The sequence below is a fragment of the Thunnus thynnus genome, chromosome 7 (assembly GCF_963924715.1).
Source record: "Thunnus thynnus chromosome 7, fThuThy2.1, whole genome shotgun sequence".
Classification (NCBI taxonomy): domain Eukaryota; kingdom Metazoa; phylum Chordata; class Actinopteri; order Scombriformes; family Scombridae; genus Thunnus; species Thunnus thynnus.
In genome coordinates, this window is record NC_089523.1 from 3,979,395 (window position 1) to 4,001,703 (window position 22,309).

The 22,309-nt window shown below is 38.8% G+C and overlaps 1 protein-coding gene across 2 annotated transcripts in view; it reads left to right on the plus strand.

Moving 5' to 3' along the window:
• Positions 1-21,561, plus strand: part of LOC137185621 (alpha-2-macroglobulin-like) — a 37,093-nt gene extending 15,532 nt beyond the window's left edge. The window contains exons 15-36 of one of the 2 annotated variants that reach the window (XM_067593868.1): positions 150-299; positions 4,769-4,915; positions 5,069-5,168; positions 5,268-5,397; positions 7,978-8,203; positions 10,588-10,714; positions 11,294-11,415; positions 11,543-11,594; positions 12,367-12,450; positions 13,313-13,489; positions 14,535-14,610; positions 14,822-14,978; positions 15,103-15,177; positions 15,894-16,056; positions 16,154-16,341; positions 19,324-19,536; positions 19,676-19,794; positions 19,936-20,026; positions 20,113-20,181; positions 20,260-20,365; positions 21,092-21,133; positions 21,473-21,561. In XM_067593868.1, the coding sequence (XP_067449969.1) occupies positions 150-299; positions 4,769-4,915; positions 5,069-5,168; positions 5,268-5,397; positions 7,978-8,203; positions 10,588-10,714; positions 11,294-11,415; positions 11,543-11,594; positions 12,367-12,450; positions 13,313-13,489; positions 14,535-14,610; positions 14,822-14,978; positions 15,103-15,177; positions 15,894-16,056; positions 16,154-16,341; positions 19,324-19,536; positions 19,676-19,794; positions 19,936-20,026; positions 20,113-20,181; positions 20,260-20,365; positions 21,092-21,133; positions 21,473-21,477 (2,619 nt within the window). In that variant the 3' untranslated portion in view covers positions 21,478-21,561. The remainder of the gene's footprint in view (positions 1-149; positions 300-4,768; positions 4,916-5,068; positions 5,169-5,267; positions 5,398-7,977; positions 8,204-10,587; positions 10,715-11,293; positions 11,416-11,542; positions 11,595-12,366; positions 12,451-13,312; positions 13,490-14,534; positions 14,611-14,821; positions 14,979-15,102; positions 15,178-15,893; positions 16,057-16,153; positions 16,342-19,323; positions 19,537-19,675; positions 19,795-19,935; positions 20,027-20,112; positions 20,182-20,259; positions 20,366-21,091; positions 21,134-21,472) is intronic. The other variant, XM_067593869.1, reaches the window with a different exon arrangement.
• Positions 21,562-22,309: the final 748 nt, after the last annotated feature.

The window sequence follows — 22,309 nt, forward strand, 5'->3', positions numbered from 1 at the left end:
CAAGGCCCAACCTCAGCTTCTCAGCGACTTTTACATTGTTGCCAGTAGTCGCTACAACTACTTCTATCAGATGATTCGCTGGAGCAAAATACAGCAGGTTTACAGCTCTAAAGGTCATTATGGTGCATCTGATTGTGTGTGTGTTTCAGGTGTTGTTGGAGTTTTCTCCGTCCTCAGCTGTTCCAGGAGAAGAAAGCATCCTGAAGTTGACGGCCCATCCAGACTCTCTGTGTGGCGTGAGCGCTGTCGACCAGAGCGTCCTCATTAAGGAGCCAGGGAAGACTCTGAATGTAGACAAGGTCAAGATCAACCACAGCAGATGCATTCGATTATTTTGTTTATTTATTGTGTTCTGTGTTACATCAATGGGTTTGTAACAAGCAACAACTTCCACAACTTGAGTCTGAAGTTAATGCCGAAGTACGATAAAGGGCCCCTAGATGCTCCAAATGACTCCTATTCAAAAAGCATGAACTTCTCTCTGGAAGTATTAAGTTGGAGTACAGTCTCCATCTCTAAATTCAGGCCCTCTAATAAGTGTGCTGGTGGTCATTTTGACTCATAGTAGCTTTGATATCTGCCTTGTAAGCGTTGTTTGACAGCTGTGATTGACAGTTGGTTCACCTGCTGCTTTCCCCAGCTCCGGGACTCACACTGAGTCGGACTATGGTCTCAATATTTCACTAAGTTTAATGTTACTTGATTACGATACCTACCCTGTTAGCACAATTTAGCTTAAGTAGCTAACGTTAGCCCAAGTGTGCAGCACTTCCGGTAAGATAGCATTAGCTTGGATCTGAGGTAGCGCGGCGTCTTTCCAGGGCGTGAAAGGCAACACAATGCACTCCTTTTTTGGAAGGTCTTGGCTCCAAACTGAAAAGATGGCGACAATCATAAGCTGGGCTTCAAACCAACTCCAGTGCAAACCGATGGGTGACATCACACCTCACTACATCCTTCTTCATATACAACCCAGTCTCACAGCAGTTTGTGAAATAGTCACGAAATTTAATCTATATGTTCGTGTACATGGACTCAAATTTTCCATCTTTTTTGTGAGTCAGCATGACTTTCAAACGAATGTATTTCAATTGGAAGTGTGTTTTATGCTTGCACCTAGTTTTTATTTTCTGCCAGTCGGGACTTTGGAGCATAGAAGCTGTATTGTTTTTTCTTGTTTGTTATTCATTTATTAAATATAATTGCTACATTACTCAACATTTAATCACAAGATTTCATAATTGTTTTTATTTATTTATTTTAATTTTATCAGTAGCCACAGTCAATGGGCTGCATCAGTCCAGTGGGCAGAGTGGAGGACCTGCTGCCCAGAAGTATTTTCCTTACCATGTTAAGGTTTTCTTTTAATGATATCTTTAACATTTCTCAACACAAAAACACAAAAGTGTCCTTGATAACTCAACAATACAATAGGTTAATGTTATGGTCATCAGTTTTAATAATTTCTCCTTTCTCTTTCTGAGAAATAAAGTTTTTTTTGTCAGGTTTTGATAGTGATAGGCTAAGGAAGTGCATTGTGTTGTGGGCATGTTCAACTACTGTTTTGGGTTGTCTGCCGTCAGTGGACTTCATTCCATTTCAAATTGCTTCCGTTTGCTGCAACCTGAATCCACACACCGTTGTCTCTGTTAAGAAAAGGCATTTTATAGCCTGTGATTGTAAAATGTGAAGTTGCTCTTTTAATTTCATATTTCCAAGAATATGTCACTGAGGATATTTAATATGAAATCATCTTTCTTAAAACATATCAATTAATATTGAGCCACGTCATCCAATAAAGCATGTTGTACCATCTTGTATATGGCCATATAAATGGGATGAAGACAGGGTTATCAAACTAGACTTTACGTTTCACATTCCTCATTTAATCCCTGCACTTTCACATATCACCTTCATATATTTCATATATTACTTTCATATACTTTCATTATTTCATATATTTCATCAAAGTGGACTTTAGAATGTGCATTACATTCAACCTCCACTGTTACATTATTTAATCATTTATGTACATGTCACATTTAATTGTTACTCTTGTCACCTTCATATATTTCATACACTTCATTTCTTTGTCCATAGCACAGTCCACATTTCCTTTGTCAATATTTAATTTCAGGTTTTACATCCCATTTCAAAACTATTACTATTCTATTATGTAAATAGACTTTAAAATTTCAATTTAAGTTTAGTATTATTTAGATTATTTCACTATTATTAATATTAACTTACTTTTATCTATTTTTATTCTTCTGTGTTGTGTTTTTTGGGAGCAAACACCAAGACACATTCTTTGTATGCTTGCATTGACTAATAAAACAGATTCTGATTAAATGGGTTATGTCATGTTGACATAAATCCCAAAACCAAGAATCATAAAGATAAAAAAAAATCTCCAGGGTTATGTAAATAGAAGCCTATGCCCCAACCCTAACCCAAGCACTTCAGGCCTTCCCTCAAGCCTGTAGTAATGCCCTTGATTGTCAGCAGTATTATAATCTCTGAAGGTGACTCATTTTGGTCATTATTTCCTCTAAAAAAGAAAAAAACAAACAAAAAGCTTCATTTTATATCTTGGGCTTTCAAAGTTTTCTCTGAAACTAGGCCTGGGATGGTTTGTGTCCATGAAATGAGAAAATTAAAACTTTATTGTGGAGCTAAACCAAATACATCTTTGGAAAGGTCTCAACCTGCAGAGTAACATATGTCAGTATGAAGATTCTACATAGCTCCTGCTTTGAAATACTGACCTTTGAACCTTGACCTTAGTGCATGTTTGAAGGCTTATAATTCAGCAACAAAACAGGCCAAAGACATGAGACCAACAGTTATAGAGAGCTCTTGACCTCGGCTATCATGTGAGTATAATCAACAACTGGGTTTGCTATCAGATATAGGTAAAATATGGTTAAAATTAATTTTCACCCATCTAACAATTAGATATTTAAAATCGTATTACACAAATGTGTTTACCATCCCCTTAAAGTCCTCAGTGTACTTTCAATTCAGTATTTGTAACTTCCAATTCTAGGAAAAACACTAATATATATATTTTAAAAACTACAATTCCCTAGAGCCGCGCCATGCAGCTTGATACAAATCTTGATACAAATCTACACCACAGTTGTAGTTCTTCAGGTTTAGGGTTGTAAATAGGGTTGCAAAAAGATATATCTACTGAATGTATCAAATATCTAGTACAGCCGAACTAGTAATTACACTGCATCTAGATGAGCTATGTTAAGAAAATGTAAAGACGTTGGTTTATTTCAAAATATTTTAGTCAAAACAGGAGTCGAAAGTGCCAAGTCTGCCCACACGGTGGCCATTTTCCTCTGATGTCATGCTGAGAGTGCTGCAAATGCAACACCACTAACACACTGTTAACTTAGCCTGTTAGTACCTGCTACCGCCAATGTTACTGAAAAAAATACATAAATAGGTTGTAAGCTATTTAAATCTATATCCATGGAGCTGTGTGAAAGTTAATCAGGATCCTTTCCAAGAAATGGAACAAAACCAGCTGATGCATCATGGCAGACAGGCTGGAAATAAAGCTGCTAATGTTAACTTCCCTGATTCACTCAACACTCAACAATTCATAAGAACTTCATAAAAACTCTGATTTTAATCCTGCTGCTTTGGTTGTTAAACTATCACATTCAGTGTGTCTGTCAGTCAAACTGTCAGGTTTTGTCACGTTTTATGTGACCAGCCCAATTTCAGAAAAGGACAGTCATATTAAATCTCAACATTTTTGAAAAGAGCTCTGCACACAATAAGTCAGGTCCTCCGGTATGTCCACCAGACAAACACAGACCATTGACTGTACTAATAAAATGAAAATAAAGAAATAAAGGAAATAAGGACAAAATGTGGGGTTAAATGTTGAATAATGTAGCAGTTATAGTTAAAAAAAGAATATTAAATAAGAAAAATAATACAGCTTCTGTGCTCCCAAATCCTGATTGACAGAAAAGAACATGCTCCATGAAACATACTTCCAATTGAAATACATTAGTTTGAAAGTCGTGCTGAGTGTCACAAAATAATTGAAAATTCATGTCCTAGTCCATGAATCTGAAGGTTAAATTTCGTGAGTATTTCATGAATTGTTGTGAGATTGGGTTGTTATATATGGTCTGTATCCTGGGAATGGTTGAGAAAATGTGTTTTTAGGGAAAGAGAAGAGTAATGCTTTCTATTTCCTAACTATTCACTTTTGAGATGTTCCAGAGCAAGACAGTGAGTGGAACTGCCCAGGTTTAGTAAATTTAACCCTAGACGCACCCTAATCTTCTGAAGTCAACTTGTTAGGTTTCTCATGTGAGTTTTGGTGCTAAAAAAGACATTAATATCTGGAAAGCAACAGCAACAAATTTCTGACATTAGTTCCTCACATATGTCTATCACTCATGGTAACTTGTATGTAGACAATTAGTCTTTCAGTATATGGATTACACTTTTTATTATTAATCCTGCAATTTGCTGTCGTAAATTGTCTGATGTTTTGAACACTTTGAACACAAGTCTTAACTTGTCTGAATCTTTCTCATTACTGCCGTCCTTCCCACATGATATGAATGGAGTATTAGTGTAGGTTCAAAGATATTTTTACAGAAATACTTTCCAAACTGAAACATTTTGTTATGAAAGAGTACCCCATATCTGTCAAGACTTTTATGTTGGTTAATGTTTACAACAGCAAATATTTCACAAATTATAGCCTTTCATCTTTCTTTCTTTTCAGATATTTGACTTGTTGCCTGATAAAAAAGCATCCGGTATTCCACATGACGTTGAAGATCCTGTAGCGTGTATAAATGTGAGACAAAGAAGATATGTTTTGCCGTACCCTGGACATGGCGAAAAAGATGACGCTTACACAGTATTCCAGGTAATCAGTATGCACCAATTCCTAAATTAATTGCTGGCAGGACATTTGCTGTGAAAATGCAATGGAAGATACTGAATAACAAACTGCATAATGGATACTACAATACAGACCCAGCTTTGAAGTGCCATCTTTATATGTTGGTGGTTTATGTAGAAAATGGGCCTGAAGATGGCAACAAATCTGTTCCTCAGGATGCCATCATGTGTGAACTTTAAGGGAACAGAATACTACAGTCATCATTTCCCTCGATCAAGTAAGACACACGCTGAACATTTACAAGCTATAACTTCAGGAATGTTCACTGTTTCAAGTTGACCACTGATTCTGATTGAATATTGTCCTGTTTCTTCAGCAGTAGAGAAAAGTCATGTGACATATGCTGGTCGCGCAATGGACTATGGAGATGTAGGTCCACCTCCACCAATACAGACGGTCCGCTCTTTCTTCCCTGAGACTTGGATATGGGACCTGGTGGAAGTTGGGTGAGCTTTTATCACAAGCCTCTTTACGTCATGTTATTTGTCAGCTCAGACACTTAACCAAAACACTGCAGATCTTTTTCATGCTATAAAGAAACTGAAAAAGAACAACAACAACGGGGACAAATTGCTCTGTATTGGCAAACAACAGCAATGAAGTTGCAGTTTTTCATCTCTTGTTTACTCTGTTTCTCATACACACTCAAAACTTTCTATGCTGTGTACACTGATTAAAGGTTCTATTTGTAAGAGTCAGAAATTCCTGCAGTCAACATCCTGTTGGTCACACTCACGTGTGTGCTTGCTCAGCGGCCTGAGACTATTGCAGGTTATGTCCTTTTCCTCTCTTACACTTCTCATAATAACAGAAAAGATCTCAACCGTGTTTCAGCAAAGCATCTCTTACTCCCAGTCAGTCAGCCTCCCCATAAATGTGTGACCACCAACAGAAAAAGCAAAAGGGGTTGACGTTGTTTGTTGACATTAGTGGGAGAAAGGCAAGGCACTCGGGAGTGTGCAAAAACGTCACATCCTTTGGATTTCTGCTGAAAATTCAGCACAGGTCCTTCACATAGAAATCAGTCCACAGGCTGTTACAGACAACCGAGAAAGTTGGGGAAGGTCTCGTTTTCTACGTTATGTTACAACCTGTTCACTCATTGGCAATAAAAAATGATTAATACATGTGAATTGCTTCACAATTCTTACACATAGAACCTTTAGGTATGGTTAATGAACTGCTCACTGTTTATTTTTTTCCCCCATTTATAGAATGTTTTTCAGCTGGATAAATAATGTAGGCTAATTGTATCCATCATATTTTGGGAAACAAATCAACCTAATTGATAAAGTTTCTTAATGAGCCACAGTACTGAGACGAAGACAACAATCTAACAATCTAAAACTATCTAAATGCAGAGATACAAAAGAAGTAAAAGAGAAAAAGGGGTGAACTGACCCTTTAAATGGACCAGTGGTGAAGAGATTCAGGTGTATCTGAGGAACTAAAAAGTTCACCTCTATGAGGAACCATAAAGCACCAAAACACAGTAATAACACTGAAATTCCTATTCTGCATATCTGCCCAATAATAATAACAATAACAATATTAATAATAATAATAATAATTTGTATATTAGTATTGTATTTGTGTAGCACCTTTCATACAAAAAATGCATCCAAAGTGCAGCTCAATGAAATTACATGCATCGAGTGCTTCACATCAAGAAAGACATAAAAGACATAAAATGAACTTCAGAGGGAAAATAAAACCCTTTTGATAATGTTAATAAACATAAGATAAACTAAAGTGAAAATACAATACATAGAATGCGTACCTCAGTTGTAGTAATTTGAGACTTAATATGTGAAAACTCAAAGTATTTTGTCATTTTTACACAATATGGAAGATAAAGCCCACTGATGTCTAAAACAGAATACGTAATAATAATAATAATAATAAAATGAAATAAAACACAGTTAAAACAGAATACATAGAATGTATAAAATCAAGTGCAGTAGTGCGTAAGCGTGAAGCTGACTGAGGGAAAAACTAGTTAAAGGCTAAAGTGAAGAGATAAGTTTTTAAAAGTATTTAGTGAGTTGGCTTCCCTGACATCTATCAGTAGTGTGTTCCATAGTTTTGGGGTGTAATTGACAAAGGCTGCATCCCTGATTTTCTTTTGGCTGTTGCTGGGAATCTCCAATAAACCAGCATCAGATGATTGCAGTGTTCTTGAGGGCAAATAGTTAACAATGGAGTTAGCAATGTAGCTTGGTCCTAGCCCATTAGCGGCTTTGTATGTAAGGAGGAGGACATTAAAGTCAATATGAATGTTACAGGAAGCCAGTGCAGAACAGCTAGAACTGGACTAATGTGCTCTCTCTCGGTTCTGGTTAATAGCTGAGCTGCAGAATTTTGAATGAGCTGAAGCTACCAATCAAGCAACAACTACTGAAATATATTATTATTATTATTATTTAGTTAACTTAGGCCAGCAGGGCCACACCTCAACCACACCTCTAATCCCCTTTCGAGCCACTTATTCCTGGTCAACCCATCCTGCCCTGTTTGTCACAGATTTCTGGATCCACCCTCCCTTTAACTTCCCTTCATCCATTCACCTTCCTACCTCAAACATACCCCATCCCTGTCTCTGCTCATCTCTACCCACATCCCTTCATGCTCTCTTCTCTCCTCCCCTCATCCTTTCCTATTCAATATGGTGCATACCTCTCCCATGTCTCATTCTAGGTACCGTCTAGGGGCCTGTAATCAGCTCAGGTGGAAACACGCCTGAGACAGAACTCCCACACTGACTCTCCCTCCACCCAGACCAACCTAACAGATGACCTCCTCCTTTCACCTTCACCCCTCCCTTTTACATCCATTCATCTTATACCTCCTGAATTTCCATTAAATCTTTAAATGACATATTGTTGTGGCATGGCTCTTGCTAGTGAATGAGAGCTTAATCAGCAAAAATGAAAAATGTAATTATAAACTTGACAGGACCAATCTGAGATAGTAAAAGTATGTTTCTCTAACTCACATAATGTGTCTGTGTGTATGTCTTGATCCAGAGAGTCTGGAATGAAAGATGTGTCCCTCACTGTCCCAGACACCATCACCACCTGGGAGACGGAGGCTTTCTGTTTGTCCCCTCAGGGTTTTGGCTTGGCTCCTCGTAAAGAGCTCACCGTCTTCCAGCCCTTCTTCCTTGAGCTCAGCCTGCCCTACTCCATCATCCGAGGGGAGCACTTTGAACTGAAGGCAACCACCTTCAACTACCTGTCCAGCTGTATCATGGTAATGAATTTTTTAACACTCACAATACTACTTAATCATTGTATGTGCTGAAGAACTATCAGAATAAAAGAATGTAAGCACTGGAGTCAAAACCTGAAACTGAAGAAAATACACTGAATGTTACAATGTAAAGCCATAGAAGTCATGACTGTTACTATAAGTTGCCATTGTAGTAATTTAACACTGCTTTAACACTGCACATTTCTCACTTGCACTGCATGCATGCACAGATTAGAGGGTTACTGTCACACAAATTCTCACACACAGACCTTACTTACAGTTGATGAAGTTGTTATGACTAATACAATAACATGTCAGCAAACAACTGTCTACTTACACATCCTGCAGACACAAAGCAGCATTAATATCCTATTTGAATCCAGTTTGTGTCCACCAGATGAATGTAAGTCCAGTATTAACTCTTCTTCTAACTCTAGTTCAGTCTCCACCAAAAAGAGTAGTAGTCTTTAGCTTGTTAACTTTGGCTCTCTGTCATTTTGTGCAGACAAACGTTAGGTTTGTCAGAGCTTGTTATATTTTTATTGATTTTATGGTTCATCAAGGATTTTGTATGGAGAGTTTAATGAAGAGTGAGACTCATCCATACAAGCCAATCAAACACCAAATGGAAGTGTTTCCATACACTACATACATATACTACTACTCTCTAATCATTAAAATAAATCATTAAGGGATCAACATTTTGTTGTGCAATAAGTTAGTTGTTGCCTGATTGGACAGATAAACCTATTATGCACAGACAGGAGTTTCAGTGTACATAACTTTGCTGCCTTAATGGTCTGTGTGCGTCTATTATGTGCTGCGCAATATATTTATCCCCCTCCCTCTGACGCTTCAAATAGGCTAAAGTTCTGTTCTGTTACATTAGAATACCAGATTTGATGGACCAAATATATTCAGAGCTGGACTCAAAATATTTGGGGTTGTTCGCTGTTGCTGGACACGAACAAAAACGAGACGCAGGAGGCTTTCTGTGAAATCTACTGCGTTTCCACTGGAGTTGGTTCAACACTGAACATTGAGGGAAACAAATTAGCTTTCTTTCAGCTTTGGGGGGAATCTGATGTTGTGTCATTTACAAATATTGGGGAGACAAAACTCCATGTTTCATATTTTGGAGGGGGCGTGATCCCCTGTCTCCTGCGATGATTACATGCTTGCAGTGAAAAATATTACTTCATTACCAAGGTGGGAATTGAATTTAAAAAAAGGGAATATAGGCTGCCAGTCACTGAAATGAAAACTGAAATGAAATTTCACATTTAGAAAGCTTTCTCATGCTCACCCTCCTGAATCCCAATTATTGGATGAAAATAAGTGTTACATGTATGCTAGATAGACATAACACGTTGGGCCTTCAAATCTACTACTGTACATATCATTTTGTTTGAGTTTGTGAATGGTGCATCGCTTGGTCGTTTTAAATATTACTGCTGCAAGGAATTGTGGGACAGAATTATCTCCTTTCATTTCGTAAAGGATGGTCAAGAGTAGCCTATGCTAAAGGAGATTAGAAAGAAAGCACTGAAGCACCTTTCCTTTTTAGAGAATTCGATCAGCTCTTATCATCGCTGCCACTTAGATACTTCCAGGTCATTTCACTCAGTTAAGAACCTTCCAAAAAAGACTAGTTGACTGCAGCCTAGGTCTTGAGGTGGGAAATTGGCGGTACAGATGTCACTGAATATCGATCCCTGCTCCCATTCACACATGACCCCATGCAGGAAATGTTCCTGAATATTTCAGGGATAGACTGCATGTGTGAAAAGGGCTTAACATTACACACTGTGTTGAATCATTATGGTTTGGGCCCTCAAGACATTTGCTACAGGGTAAAAATGTAACAAAATAACAACCCCTTAGCCACGGGGCTGCCCCAAGAACATTCTGCTTTGAACGCATTGATATATAATCTGCAACCCCTCTATTATAGCATATGTTTGTCTGAGGGCAGAGGGGGAGTCAGTCAATCCAATACAGGGATACAGACAAGCTTTAATGTCACAGCATAAAATAAGAGGACCTCCCAGTGAAATGAGACATCACTGGGATCAAGGACATGAGGCAAAGGACCAAGGTTGCATTATATTTGAAGAATTCAAATTCACACCAAATAGCATTTATTCTGTTATCTGTCCAAAACAATTACACATGTAGGTCATGATGTACATTATTTGACACAAATTTTCTCTAATAAAAAAGAAGGCCTGAGCATATACGATCACTAATTAAACTCCAAAAATATCCATTACTATTGGTGTTAAAATATTTTAGTCAAAAACTTTTGTTCATACCAATATGACTGTCAATCATTTTTTTTGTAACTTTACTGGCTTAAAATTGAGATTATGTCTGTTGAACAGGTCACTGTGACTCCAGCACCCTCCTTAGATTACACCCTCACCCCTCTCTCTGGTGACCAGTACACATCCTGTCTGTGTGCCAATGAACGCAAGACACTCAGCTGGACCATGGCACCTTCAGTCTTAGGTAAGTGTCACACCTTTATCCTTGTGTGCAGAGATTTTGTCAATACAATCAGAGATTGCTAAAATATTATATATAAACTGCTACTCCAATTTTGTTTCTGATTTTCCAGTGTTCTGTATTTCGTGGTAATTCAAAATAAATCCATGACAACAAACTGACTAAAGCGACTGACTAAAACTGATTTAAATTGTAAAACTTGTAAGATGTGTTCTAGGACTTTCATGAACATAAAATAAACTTTAATGTAATTTTTGTATCTATTGGACTATACCGTTGCTATGATATGCCATTCATGTAAATGACCGTTTAGAAACATGTATTACAACAAAATATTTTTGCTCTATATTTTCCTCTCTGCTCTATATAAACTTGTCAGGCTGAGTGATAAGAAAATATATTAATTAGACTAAAATAAATTATAAAAAAGACTAGAAGGGATTTTCTATTTATTCCCTACACATTTCATTCCTCCAAACTGTGTCACGGTGGAGAGGGATCCACCGAAATAAAACACTCCAGGCTCTAAGAAGTTTTATGTAGATAACTGATCTTCATACATGTTTTTATGATCATTTTCAGGGGTCGTGAATGTGTCAGTGAGTGCTGAGGCTGTGGCATCCCACGGGTCATGTGGCAATGACATTGTGACCGTGCCAGAGAGAGGTCGCGTTGATGTGGTCACACGATCTCTCATAGTGAAGGTGGGTACCTTAAATACAAGACGACAAAGAAAAAAGTGTATACTGTACATTTGATGACAAAATAAATGATCAGCTTTGACAGAGCACATGTCCTACTTACATGATTTTCCACCTCTTTCCCTCTCAGGCTGAGGGAACTGAGATGACAAAGACTCACAACTGGCTGCTCTGCCCAAAAGGTCAGTATGGTTAAGACCAGGGGCCAGATGCATAAACGATGCGTACGCACAAAAACCATGCATACGCCATTTCCCGCACATAAACTGGTATTTATAAGAACAGAATGTGTGGTGAGAACCTCACACAGTCTTCAGACTAGCATACACATGTTTTTCTAAAGCTATCTGAGTGTGATGTGATGTGAAGATGAAATATAAGGTGAGAGACGCAATCTTTAGTAAAACATGGTTTAAGTTGATAACCAGTTACACTGACTGTGTGATTTTTGTTATACAGAGATTTGTAAAATGCCAATCAAACGCACATTTAGAAATGCAACATTGATTAAATACTTTTGTGTGATTCATTTTATCATTCTTTTAATTTACATAGAGTCAACGTTTGATTTTGCTGTTAGTATTCTTTTTATTTTATCCTTAGTTGAGACACACCTTGTAAAGTCGGTTTACATATGAGAGCTACAAACTACTCATTAATTGTATATCTGACATATCACTGCCGACAATGGTTTACAGACAGCTGTTCTGCTGTTGGAGAACCTCGCTGGTGCAAAACTTCTTTCCTGTTTGTTTCACTGGCAGGTGTACAGACTGGTGGAGCAGGCGGTAAAATGATATGAAAACATCTGATTCAGGGCTTCATCCATTTATGGCTCATTCTAAATGACATCTGTAATAAGGCGGTTGCTTCTGCTTGACTGTCTCACACTAAGGTGATAGTTTTCTGCACCAGAACTCATACTTGTGTTGTTGTGTTTCTTGCTATAACCAGGAGAGGCTTTGACAGAAGAAATAGAACTACAACTCCCTGAGGAGGTGATTGATGGGTCTGCCCGTGCTTCACTATCAGTTCTGGGTAAACAGATTCCTTGATATAAATTCACTATTGCTTAATAAAACAATACTGGCTGGATAACTGTGTCACTTCATGCTGTAACACTGAAATTAAAAGCATTAACCACTTTTGATGAAGTACTTAATCATGACACTTTTTTTAACCATGGCACTTTCATAGAATATACACAGTATATAGACTATACAGTATATCCTGGTAACTATAAAAGGTTAAGGGATCATACAGACGCTTGTGCATTTTGTAGCCCATTTACTACAAGTTGTGTATGTTTACATTACAACTGATTATCTCCAAACCGTGCCATGAGATTATAGGTTGATTCACTAAATTCCAGACAGTCACTGGTTTCAGGTCATTTTAGCATGTTAAAAAATCCAATCTGAAGAGACATGTTTGAAACCTGCTTGAGATAGATAATCCATTTATGTCAACATTTAAGCCACAGTCTGTCAAACAAAGACTGTTTAAAAACTTTTCCTTGTCAATGTATTCAAGAAAGGTTTGACACAAGAGATTTTTTTAAAAAACAGCTGCCAAATAGCATCAAATAAATGTACAAAGTTTTTGGAAAGCACTGCTGAGACTGTGGACATGAGGACATTGATACAGATTTCCAAATCGTGCTATCCAATATGCAAATTAAATTATAGCAACATTGGTTGAGTAAACAGTGTCCAACAAGGCAGTGTGTGTCTTATCTATCTATTCAATATACTGAAATGTATTCATATGGAGTAGCACAATTAGGATCACAAAATTGTTCAGCATCAATGGGTGTATAACCTCATTTGTCTCCCAAATCAATGCAGAAGTTAAAGATCAGGTTAGTTTCATGTCTTAAGAGCTCAGTGTTTTTGTGCAGGTGACATCCTGGGCCGGGCCCTGAAGAACCTGGATGGACTGCTGAAGATGCCGTATGGATGTGGGGAGCAGAACATGGCTCTCCTGGCCCCCAATATCTACATCCTCCAGTACCTGAAAAACACACAGCAGCTGACCCCAGCCATCATAGAAAAAGCTACCAAGTTCCTGACTAGTGGTGAGTTGCTATTTAATACATCGTTATTTCATGTATGATATGTAAGAGGTTTTCAGACCATTCACATTACAAGTAGGATCTATTACAGGAGTATTTATACTACTACTGTACGAACTACTGTCAACATATCAGATTTAAATTACTCAGAATAATTTCCTCTTTCAGACTGTGAATCATTGATGCATTAATGTGTAGATAGTGTCTGTTGTTGTGCGAAACTACCTTATGTACTGAGGTTAGATCATATTTGTAAGCTCATAGGTTTTGCATTCAAGTGTTTCACTATTAACTACAGCTGTCACAAAAATGTAGCGAGTGCAGTGGTTAGTCCAATATTTCCCTCTAAAATGCATAAATGAATAAAACTGTAAAAAAAAAAAAAAAAGGACCTAAAGAACCTAAAATCTGTTCTTAATTAAGTAAAGTAATTTAATAATTGTATTTTAAATAAAGTGAGGAGGGGATGAATGAGGGCCAGGGATGGGAGGGGTTGAAGGGTGAGAAAGGTCAGCCACAAAGGGATGAATTGATAGTCAAATGGGGATCAATGATATGCCAGGAGTTGTGGTAATAAGAAGAGTGAGTGAGTGAGACTCTAGGTGAGGGTGTACCTTAATGATACTCAAAAAGTTCAGCATGCCGACATATGCCACACACTGGCTTTTTTGAAGCCTTCAAGATGGCCGTGACTGTAGCTGTGGTAGACTTGTGATGAGCAACAGCCGAAGCTTCTATGGGCAGGGATTCCTCTCCTGAATGCAGTGAAAGTGGCCTCAATACAGAAAAAGTTACCAGAGTATAGTTCTGGGAATATTCCTGGCCTAGACTGAACCTGACGAAGATGAGGATCGACTCCATTTGTACAAGCAGTTTCTTTGGAGGGGAGCATTTTATGATGTTGCAATTCATGGTCATTGTCTTAACCCCTAAGCTACAGCCCCTCATATGAAAAAAAGTAAAAAAAAAAACTGTCTATTTCACCAAATTGTTTTAATCATCAGATCATGATCATAATCATGATTTGCATGTTATGATTATGATACAGGCTACCAGAGGCAGCTGAACTACAAACATCACAATGGCGCTTACAGCACATTTGGACATGGAGAAGGGAACACTTGGTGAGAAAATGACTGAATCACAGTGATGTCTATCTGTAGACATACACCTGAAAAACAATACATTAACTAAACTTCAACACTGAACTGCAGTGTCATTTAACTGGTATCTGGTTACAATTACATAGTGTATCATGGTGACAGGTGACACATTTACAAAAATCAGGCACACCTCCTTTTAGTAAATATCTGACCCCATTTAACTTATCTACAGGTTGACTGCTTTTGTGCTGAGATCCTTTGCCAAAGCAAAGTCTTTCATCTACATTGACCCAGCAAAGATTAAAGAGTCTAAGACTTGGCTGGAGAGACAACAGCTTCAAAATGGCTGTTTCAAAAAGTCAGGAAAACTCTTTAACAACAGAATGAAGGTAAGTCATGGAGTTTGTATGAAAATGAAGGTACTGTATTTCATGTCAGCATTTTCAGCCAGCCTATAATATGCTAGTGTATAATATTTTGTGTGTAAACATGAGCGATGCTTCCTCTCTACAGGGTGGTGTATCTGATGAAGTGACTCTCAGTGCTTACATCACTGCTGCCTTCTTGGAGATGAATATTTCAGTTGATGTAAGTACCATATGTGACAACTATCTGTAAGTTTCTGTTTGATCAACTCTCCTGTTAAAGTCAACGGAGTCAAACAAATTGCACATAGCAAAAAAAGGAAAACAGAAAACTACAGCAGACACATGGGTTCAACTCTTGGCAGCAGTGCCCCAGCTTCATCATCAGTTCCAACAAACACAATTGGCGTGTTCATGGGTAGGAAGCCAGTGAGGGATGATGTCCTTGTCCCTGCACCAGGGACTCCTATTTTGTTGTTGGAATTTATTGTCTTATACTGTACAATTTATACGCTGTAAAGAGACAAAAAGTGAAGTAAATGACAACAGTGTACAAGTTTGAGTACCAATTTTTTTGCACATTTGTCTTACATATATACTGTAAATATCAGTCCTGTGTTCCATCACTTTGCCTCTTTAACCTCATCTTATCAAGTACTGGTTTTGTTCTTGTCTATGATTTTTGAACAACTGGGATAAATGCACACGATTACAATAAATCATCTGCTCTATTTATGTTGAATTACAGTACCAGTCAAAGGTTTAGACGCACCTCTCCATTCAGTATGTCCAAACTTTTGACTGGTGCTGTATTTGTATACAAATAGATTATATTAACATAATAAATAACAAAACAATTATGTTACTTTTTAGGATCTATTGAAATTGAGAGAGTGGATCAAAACATGCATATCACTTTTTTTTTTTTATCTGTTTCAGCATCCTGTGGTGAATAAGAGCTTGTCTTGCCTCAGGGAATCCACCAGTGACCTCAGCAACACCTACACTACAGCTCTGCTGGCATACGTCTTCACCCTGGCTGGAGACATGGAGACCCGTGCTCAACTTCTGCAGCACCTAGACAAGGTTGCATTACAAGAAGGTAAGTCACAATCCTAAAACAAGTCATTAATACCTGGTTACTGTTGAGATAGCTCACCTTGTGCCTGACTGTCTGTTTTTTGGGTGGCTGCCTTAAGGAGATTTCCTCCACTGGTCTCAGACAGCAACAGAATCTTCAGCCTCTCTGTCTGTGGAGATCAGCTCCTACGTGCTGCTGGCCAAACTCAGCACCTCCCTTTCTGCTGAAGACCTGGGCTACACCAGCCGCATTGTCAGATGGCTGACAGGCCAGCAAAACCATTATGGAGGCTTCTCCTCTACACAGGTACATCCCAACAAGCTGCAGCTGTAGTTAAAGCAGAGTTGCACTACAGGTTGACAATTTTACTGTTAACAGTGTGTATGTTGTGGGAACATTTTCCATGTTTAAACAGGCTCAAGTTATCTCGTTGTTGAAAAAGCTGACTCTAAACCAATCTCAAATTGGAAACTACAGGCCTGCCCTGCTGCTACCTGTTGTATCTGAGGTTCTAGGGCAGTGGTCACCAACCTTTTTAAGCCCAAAATCCCTGACCTCGGCCTCTGTGAAAGGCAAGATCTACCTACTAAAGCACTGAGTGAAAAAGACAGCCCAGATTGTATTTCCAGCTTGAGGCCTTTTATTTAAGCTAATTGTATTTGAATCACATGAAATGCTTTGGTCCAACTTTCAAATTGATGCAACCAAGAATACACTGTAACTAGCATATCAAACAGGCCATAGCTATCTTGCTTCAACAATTTTACATACATAACATCTTCAATTCTAAGTTTCATTGTTTAATTTCATTCCAACACAAAAAATAAAGGCATGTGGCCTATTTTCCATTTGAATGAGGAAGGAAAAAAATTCTCAGTCGGTGCAATTAAGCTAAATTCAGTTCTATATTCCCATCTTACACAGCATCACTTTTCACAATGCCATCAGAGGGCAAAACTGTTGCAGTCATGGCTGAATACTGTCTGTGAGTGTTTTGTAGTTAGGCTTATAGCTACAGACAGCCAGTCTGAGACAGTCTGTGAGGTGTCTTTCAGGAAGGCGGCTCCTGTACTTTGATACGATTATTTTCTTCTGTGAAAATACCATTTCACAGAGGTAAGTAGGCACTCACTCTTAAGCTGAAATTATAGTTGGCGAGTCCGCGTGGGTCCGCTATGGTCCGTGTGATCAGATGGTGTGTGCATAGGCTCTGTATGGACATCCGCATACCTGCAATTTGTTGTGTCCGTGTGGTCGCAACGCTGTGTTCCTGTAGACGGTGATCTCCTACGCATGTGTGGAACGTGGACCCCAGAAGGTAATATAAACACATCAACTAAGTGCACGAGCAGTGAGGTGAGGAAACTTCTCTCTGCTGACAAGTCTCCTTAAGTCACTGTCCCTTGATCTGACTTTCAGCTCTATGTCATTTTTCAAATCAACCATTTCCATGTCAGCTCCACTTGGCAAAGCAAATACTTTGGATGTCACTTGTTCTATATCAATGGGCAGGAATGGGTTTGAGATGAATGCAGCAATATCTTCCATGACACCTAACTCTCCAAAATGTTGATTGAACTCTGTTGCCACTTTGTCCAGGTGAGCACCGTACTGCTCAGGGTGAAAAGCACCGTTTGTCGTTAGGTCTGTCAGAAACCCCAGGTCCAGTAGCCACGCATCATCTGACAGTTCCTCGTGCTCCTCTTTCCTTGTTGACAGAAAAGTCTATCTCAGGCAGCAAGTTGACAAATTGCTGCATCACTTTGCCGCAACTCAACCACTGAACATCAGCATGGAGAAGTAGGTCTCTTTAAGTCTCTTTAAGTGGCCATCCAAGCTTGAGCTCATCCGACCTGCTGCCAAATCTTCTGGTGCTGGCTGCCCTATCTGGCCCCCAGGTTCATCGCTAACCTCCAGAGTGGCCCGGCTTTGTTGCTGTGATTTATTTTGTGATTAGTAAATGGTAAATGGACTGCACTTATATAACGCCTTTCTAGTCTTTGACCACTCAAAGCACTTTTACACTTGTGTATTTATTTTTCTATTATTTTTGGGAGCTTAAGGGAAAGTCTCAAAGATATACCAGTCAATCACAATCGACGGGTTGGCAACCATTGTTCTAGCGTGTGCAGTTTTCATCCAAGTCGTAATCTACTTAATTTAAACCAGCCTGGTTTCAAGAGTGACCTTTCCACTGCAGTGATACCCTGTCATCAGTTCTCATCTTACTGGATCTCTCAGTAGCCTTTGACATGGTGGCTTGCGCTCTCCAACAAAGTTTGCAAGAAATCTGGGCATCGTGATTGATGACCAACTATCAATCAATGAGCATGTTGCATCAGTCACTCGAACAGTTCTTGTGGCATTTGTGTCAGGTAAAACATGAAGCTGGATGTTGCAGCATTTATTCTCAAAAGCTCCTTCTTGAGCTACTGTAGCTTGGATTGTACCTCATTTGTCTGTCACTTTGGACAAAAGCTTGTTAGCATGCTAACATTTGTCAAATGTGTGGATTGAAGTAAGAGTTTATCCTACTATGTAATGTCCAAACAAAAGCCTGCATCCAAACGGTGATTTCTGTTGTGTGTTGGGAGGTGTAAGCTGAAACAATGCTGATAGTGGGCTAATAGGTTCTCCATTGTGAGTTTGGGTAGCCCTGATAAGCAACTGTGATGGCTCATCATTTCCTGTAACACTGACATTTCATTCACTGAGCGGCTCATCTGTTACATACACTCATTGGTTACATAAAGGAAAATAGAAACTAACCTGATGTTAGCCAATCTTTGAAGCAACTGTGTGCACAGAATGAAAAAAAAACATCATGCACTCTGACCATCCATTAAAGTTAATACAAACAATGTAAAGGTGGCAGCACTATGGTACAAACCAGCAAGTACAATGTTATCATTACTGCTGGAACTGATGGTGAGAACTGCAGAAATAAAACCTGTTATAAACTGTAATTTTCCTTTTAAATACATGGTTTTAAGAGGTAAGACAATATAGCCCAGAGCTACAGTAGCTACTTTAACTGTCTCACTGAGTTGGATATATTAAAGATTTTTTTCATTTCCATGGATACAGCTGCTGCAACGAAAAATAAGAATGTGAGAACGACAAAAGTATTGAAAAAATAATTGGTGCAGTGGTTCTTTATAGATGATCAATATATAACCATTAAATGTGAGGCACTGAAAATTTAAAGTGTTGTAGGTGGTAAATGCATTTTACATGTGTAAATATTTGCTGTAGTTGAATTCCAACTTTTCTGTACGTGTGTTGTAGGACACAGTGGTGGCTCTTCAGGCTCTGGCTCTCTACTCCACTGTGGTGTTCAGTCCAGAGGGTTCAAGCACAGTGACAGTCCAATCACCCAGTGGCCAGCTGACATTTGATGTGAACCAGAGCAACAAACTGCTCTACCAGGAGAAGATGCTGCAGGACGTGGCAGGAAAGTACAGTCTGGAGGTGAAGGGAACTGCATGTGCGTCAATGCAGGTCAGTGGATCCTGTGGCTCTTAACTTTCTTCCTCTGTATGCACACATACTGTATAACACTACACCACTACTGGTGCTCTTAGGCTCCCAAATTAAAATTTTATGAATATTAAAATCATCCTGTTGCACTCCTTGTCAGATTTCTCTTCATTATAACATCCCAACTCCTGCTGATGTCACCACTCTCAGTGTCAAGGTCAAACCAGAGGCTGACTGCCAATCTCTGAGACCTAAACTCACTCTGAAGCTTAAGTCCCTGTAAGTAATGTGCAGCAACTAGATCTACCCTACAGCCATTATAGAATACTGAAAATCTTGACATGTTGTTGTAGCTTATTCAAAACATGGAAAAGTGCAGCTGTTTGTAACATTACATTTTTTATGGTTCCATGGTTACAGATATAGTGGGAAAGAGCCCACTACAAACATGGTAATCCTGGATATCAAAATGCTCTCTGGATTTGTCCCAGATCCAGAATCTTTGAAGAAGGTAACTTAATACAGTAATTTTAACCTGTAACATTTGTGTCAATTGTCAATGTCATGGTAACCCAGCTGAATATCATGTTCTCGCAGCTCAAAGGTGACCTGCTGGTGGATCGTGTTGAAGAAAAGGAAGATCATGTTCTCGTGTACTTAAAGGAGGTGAAACTAACTCGCAGTGGTTAAATACAGGACAATGCTCTCAAGATTTGTCACTGATTGTGTTTTTTCTTCCAACAGTTACGGAAGGACAAACCCATCAACCACATCTTAAAGCTCGTACAGGAGCTCCCAGTGCAGAACCTGAAGCCAGCTGTGGTTAAGATCTATGACTACTACCAGCCAAGTAAATCACATACTCAGTTCTTCCATCCACTCATTATCTATACACACTTACAGAATATTGTGTTACACCCAGTCTCTTACAGGACTGACACATATAGACAAGGTGGAAGTTTTGATAGCATTTTATAAAATCTGGCAAGGAGAGGCAAAAGATTCTGTGAGAAATTCATCAGCCTCTTAACTTAGAGGATCTGAATATTTTAACAACCTGGAACCAGATCCAAACCCTAATAGACAGACAACCATTGACACTCAAATTCAAGCAATTTAGATGATCTGTTTCACCTAACCTGCATATTTTTCGACTATGGGAGGAAACTGGAGCGCCCAGGAAATGCCCGAACAGACAGCTGATTCAGATGTCTGTCTGAATGTGGTGACTCTTCACAGGCTCCAGTCTATCATGATATAGGTTTGAACTCAGGGCCATCATGCAGTGAAGAAACAGTGCTGACAACTGCACCACACTCCAGCCCTCAGTCCTTCCATACACATCTAAACCCATTTACAGAGAGAACAGCACACACTGGCAAACTCTGCCCCGTGTTAGAGCTGTACAATTATCACAACTACAAATTCAACTTTCCAAGTTTTGTCTGACATACACTGGGATTGAACCCAACCCCTAAATGCCCTGAGCATGAAGTAATTTCATGTTTGGGAGTTATAGGAGCTTTCACTGTTATTTGTTTGAACTGCTTTGTCTAATTCTACATTCTTTTCTCAGGTGACCAGGCTGAGACAGAATACATCTACCCTTGTGCTGCAGGTAACAATCTCTAACCTAATCTAGCTCATGAGAGGCACCACAAAGTAAAATTCATGCGTTGCTCAAGAACCCTTGTTTAGAATGGTACACTTTCTTACAATGTTATTATCTTGATATTTTTAAAAAATATTTAATTACTTTTATTAAAAGTTATTTCTCAGAAAGATGTAGAACATTTTTTAAATCAATCAAGAAGATGTAAACAACACATCATGATTTAACTATAGTATTAAAGTGAATGTGTCAATTCAGTAACCAAATGAAGCAAAAGAGAGCTACTGGAAAATGCAGATCGTGTGTATTTTGAGGAAGTAATCACATTTCTTCTTTGATTTGCAGCTTAAAGAGTGAAGTGTGGTCACCCATCCCAAGCCCCAGACTCTTACTGATCAAATCATTTTAATAAAGCTACACTACATGTAATTTCAGTCCATGTCTTGTATAATAGTTTAATAGTTTAATAGTTGTGTGTCCGCCTTAAAGGACCAGTGTGTAGGATTTAGTGGCATCTAGTGTCGTCTGAATACCCCTCCCCTCACCCTCCCCTTCCAAGCATGTTGGAGAACCTATGGTGGCCGCAAAACTTGCTAGATAGGTGCTGGTAGCCTTCCTGGAGTCTCTGGGTGGGGTCTTGGAAAGGGAGTCACCTGGGGATATGATAGTTCTAAGGGACATTGACACTAATGTGGTTATTAGAGAACCTGCGGGCATGATTGGGAGGAACAGCTGAGAGTATTTGAACCAGAGTGGTGTTTTGTTTATTTTTTTATTTTTTTGGAGGGATATTTTTGTAGCAAAAAGTGCAGAGAGACAGGAAACAAGAGTAGAGAAGGTGGACACGTCACCAAGGTCCATAGCTGGAATCAAACCACAGACATTACGGTTGTGTGGTATGCATCTTATTCAGTAGGCTACCAGGGCGCCTGAGCATAAGGTCATGCATAAATGTACCTGCCACAATAAAACCTTATGCCAAAGGTCAGTTGACCTTCATGCCATCCACTCAGTTATTATGGAAGTAGAAAAATACCAAATTTTGGAAGGCAATCGTGATAAAGCTTAATTTACAACTATCAACATGTTAGAAAACATCTAGCTCAAACAACAATTTGATTTTTCAGGAATTAAATGTTTAGTGGCTTCAAACTGTCACCCCAGTTCAGTCATATGACGACA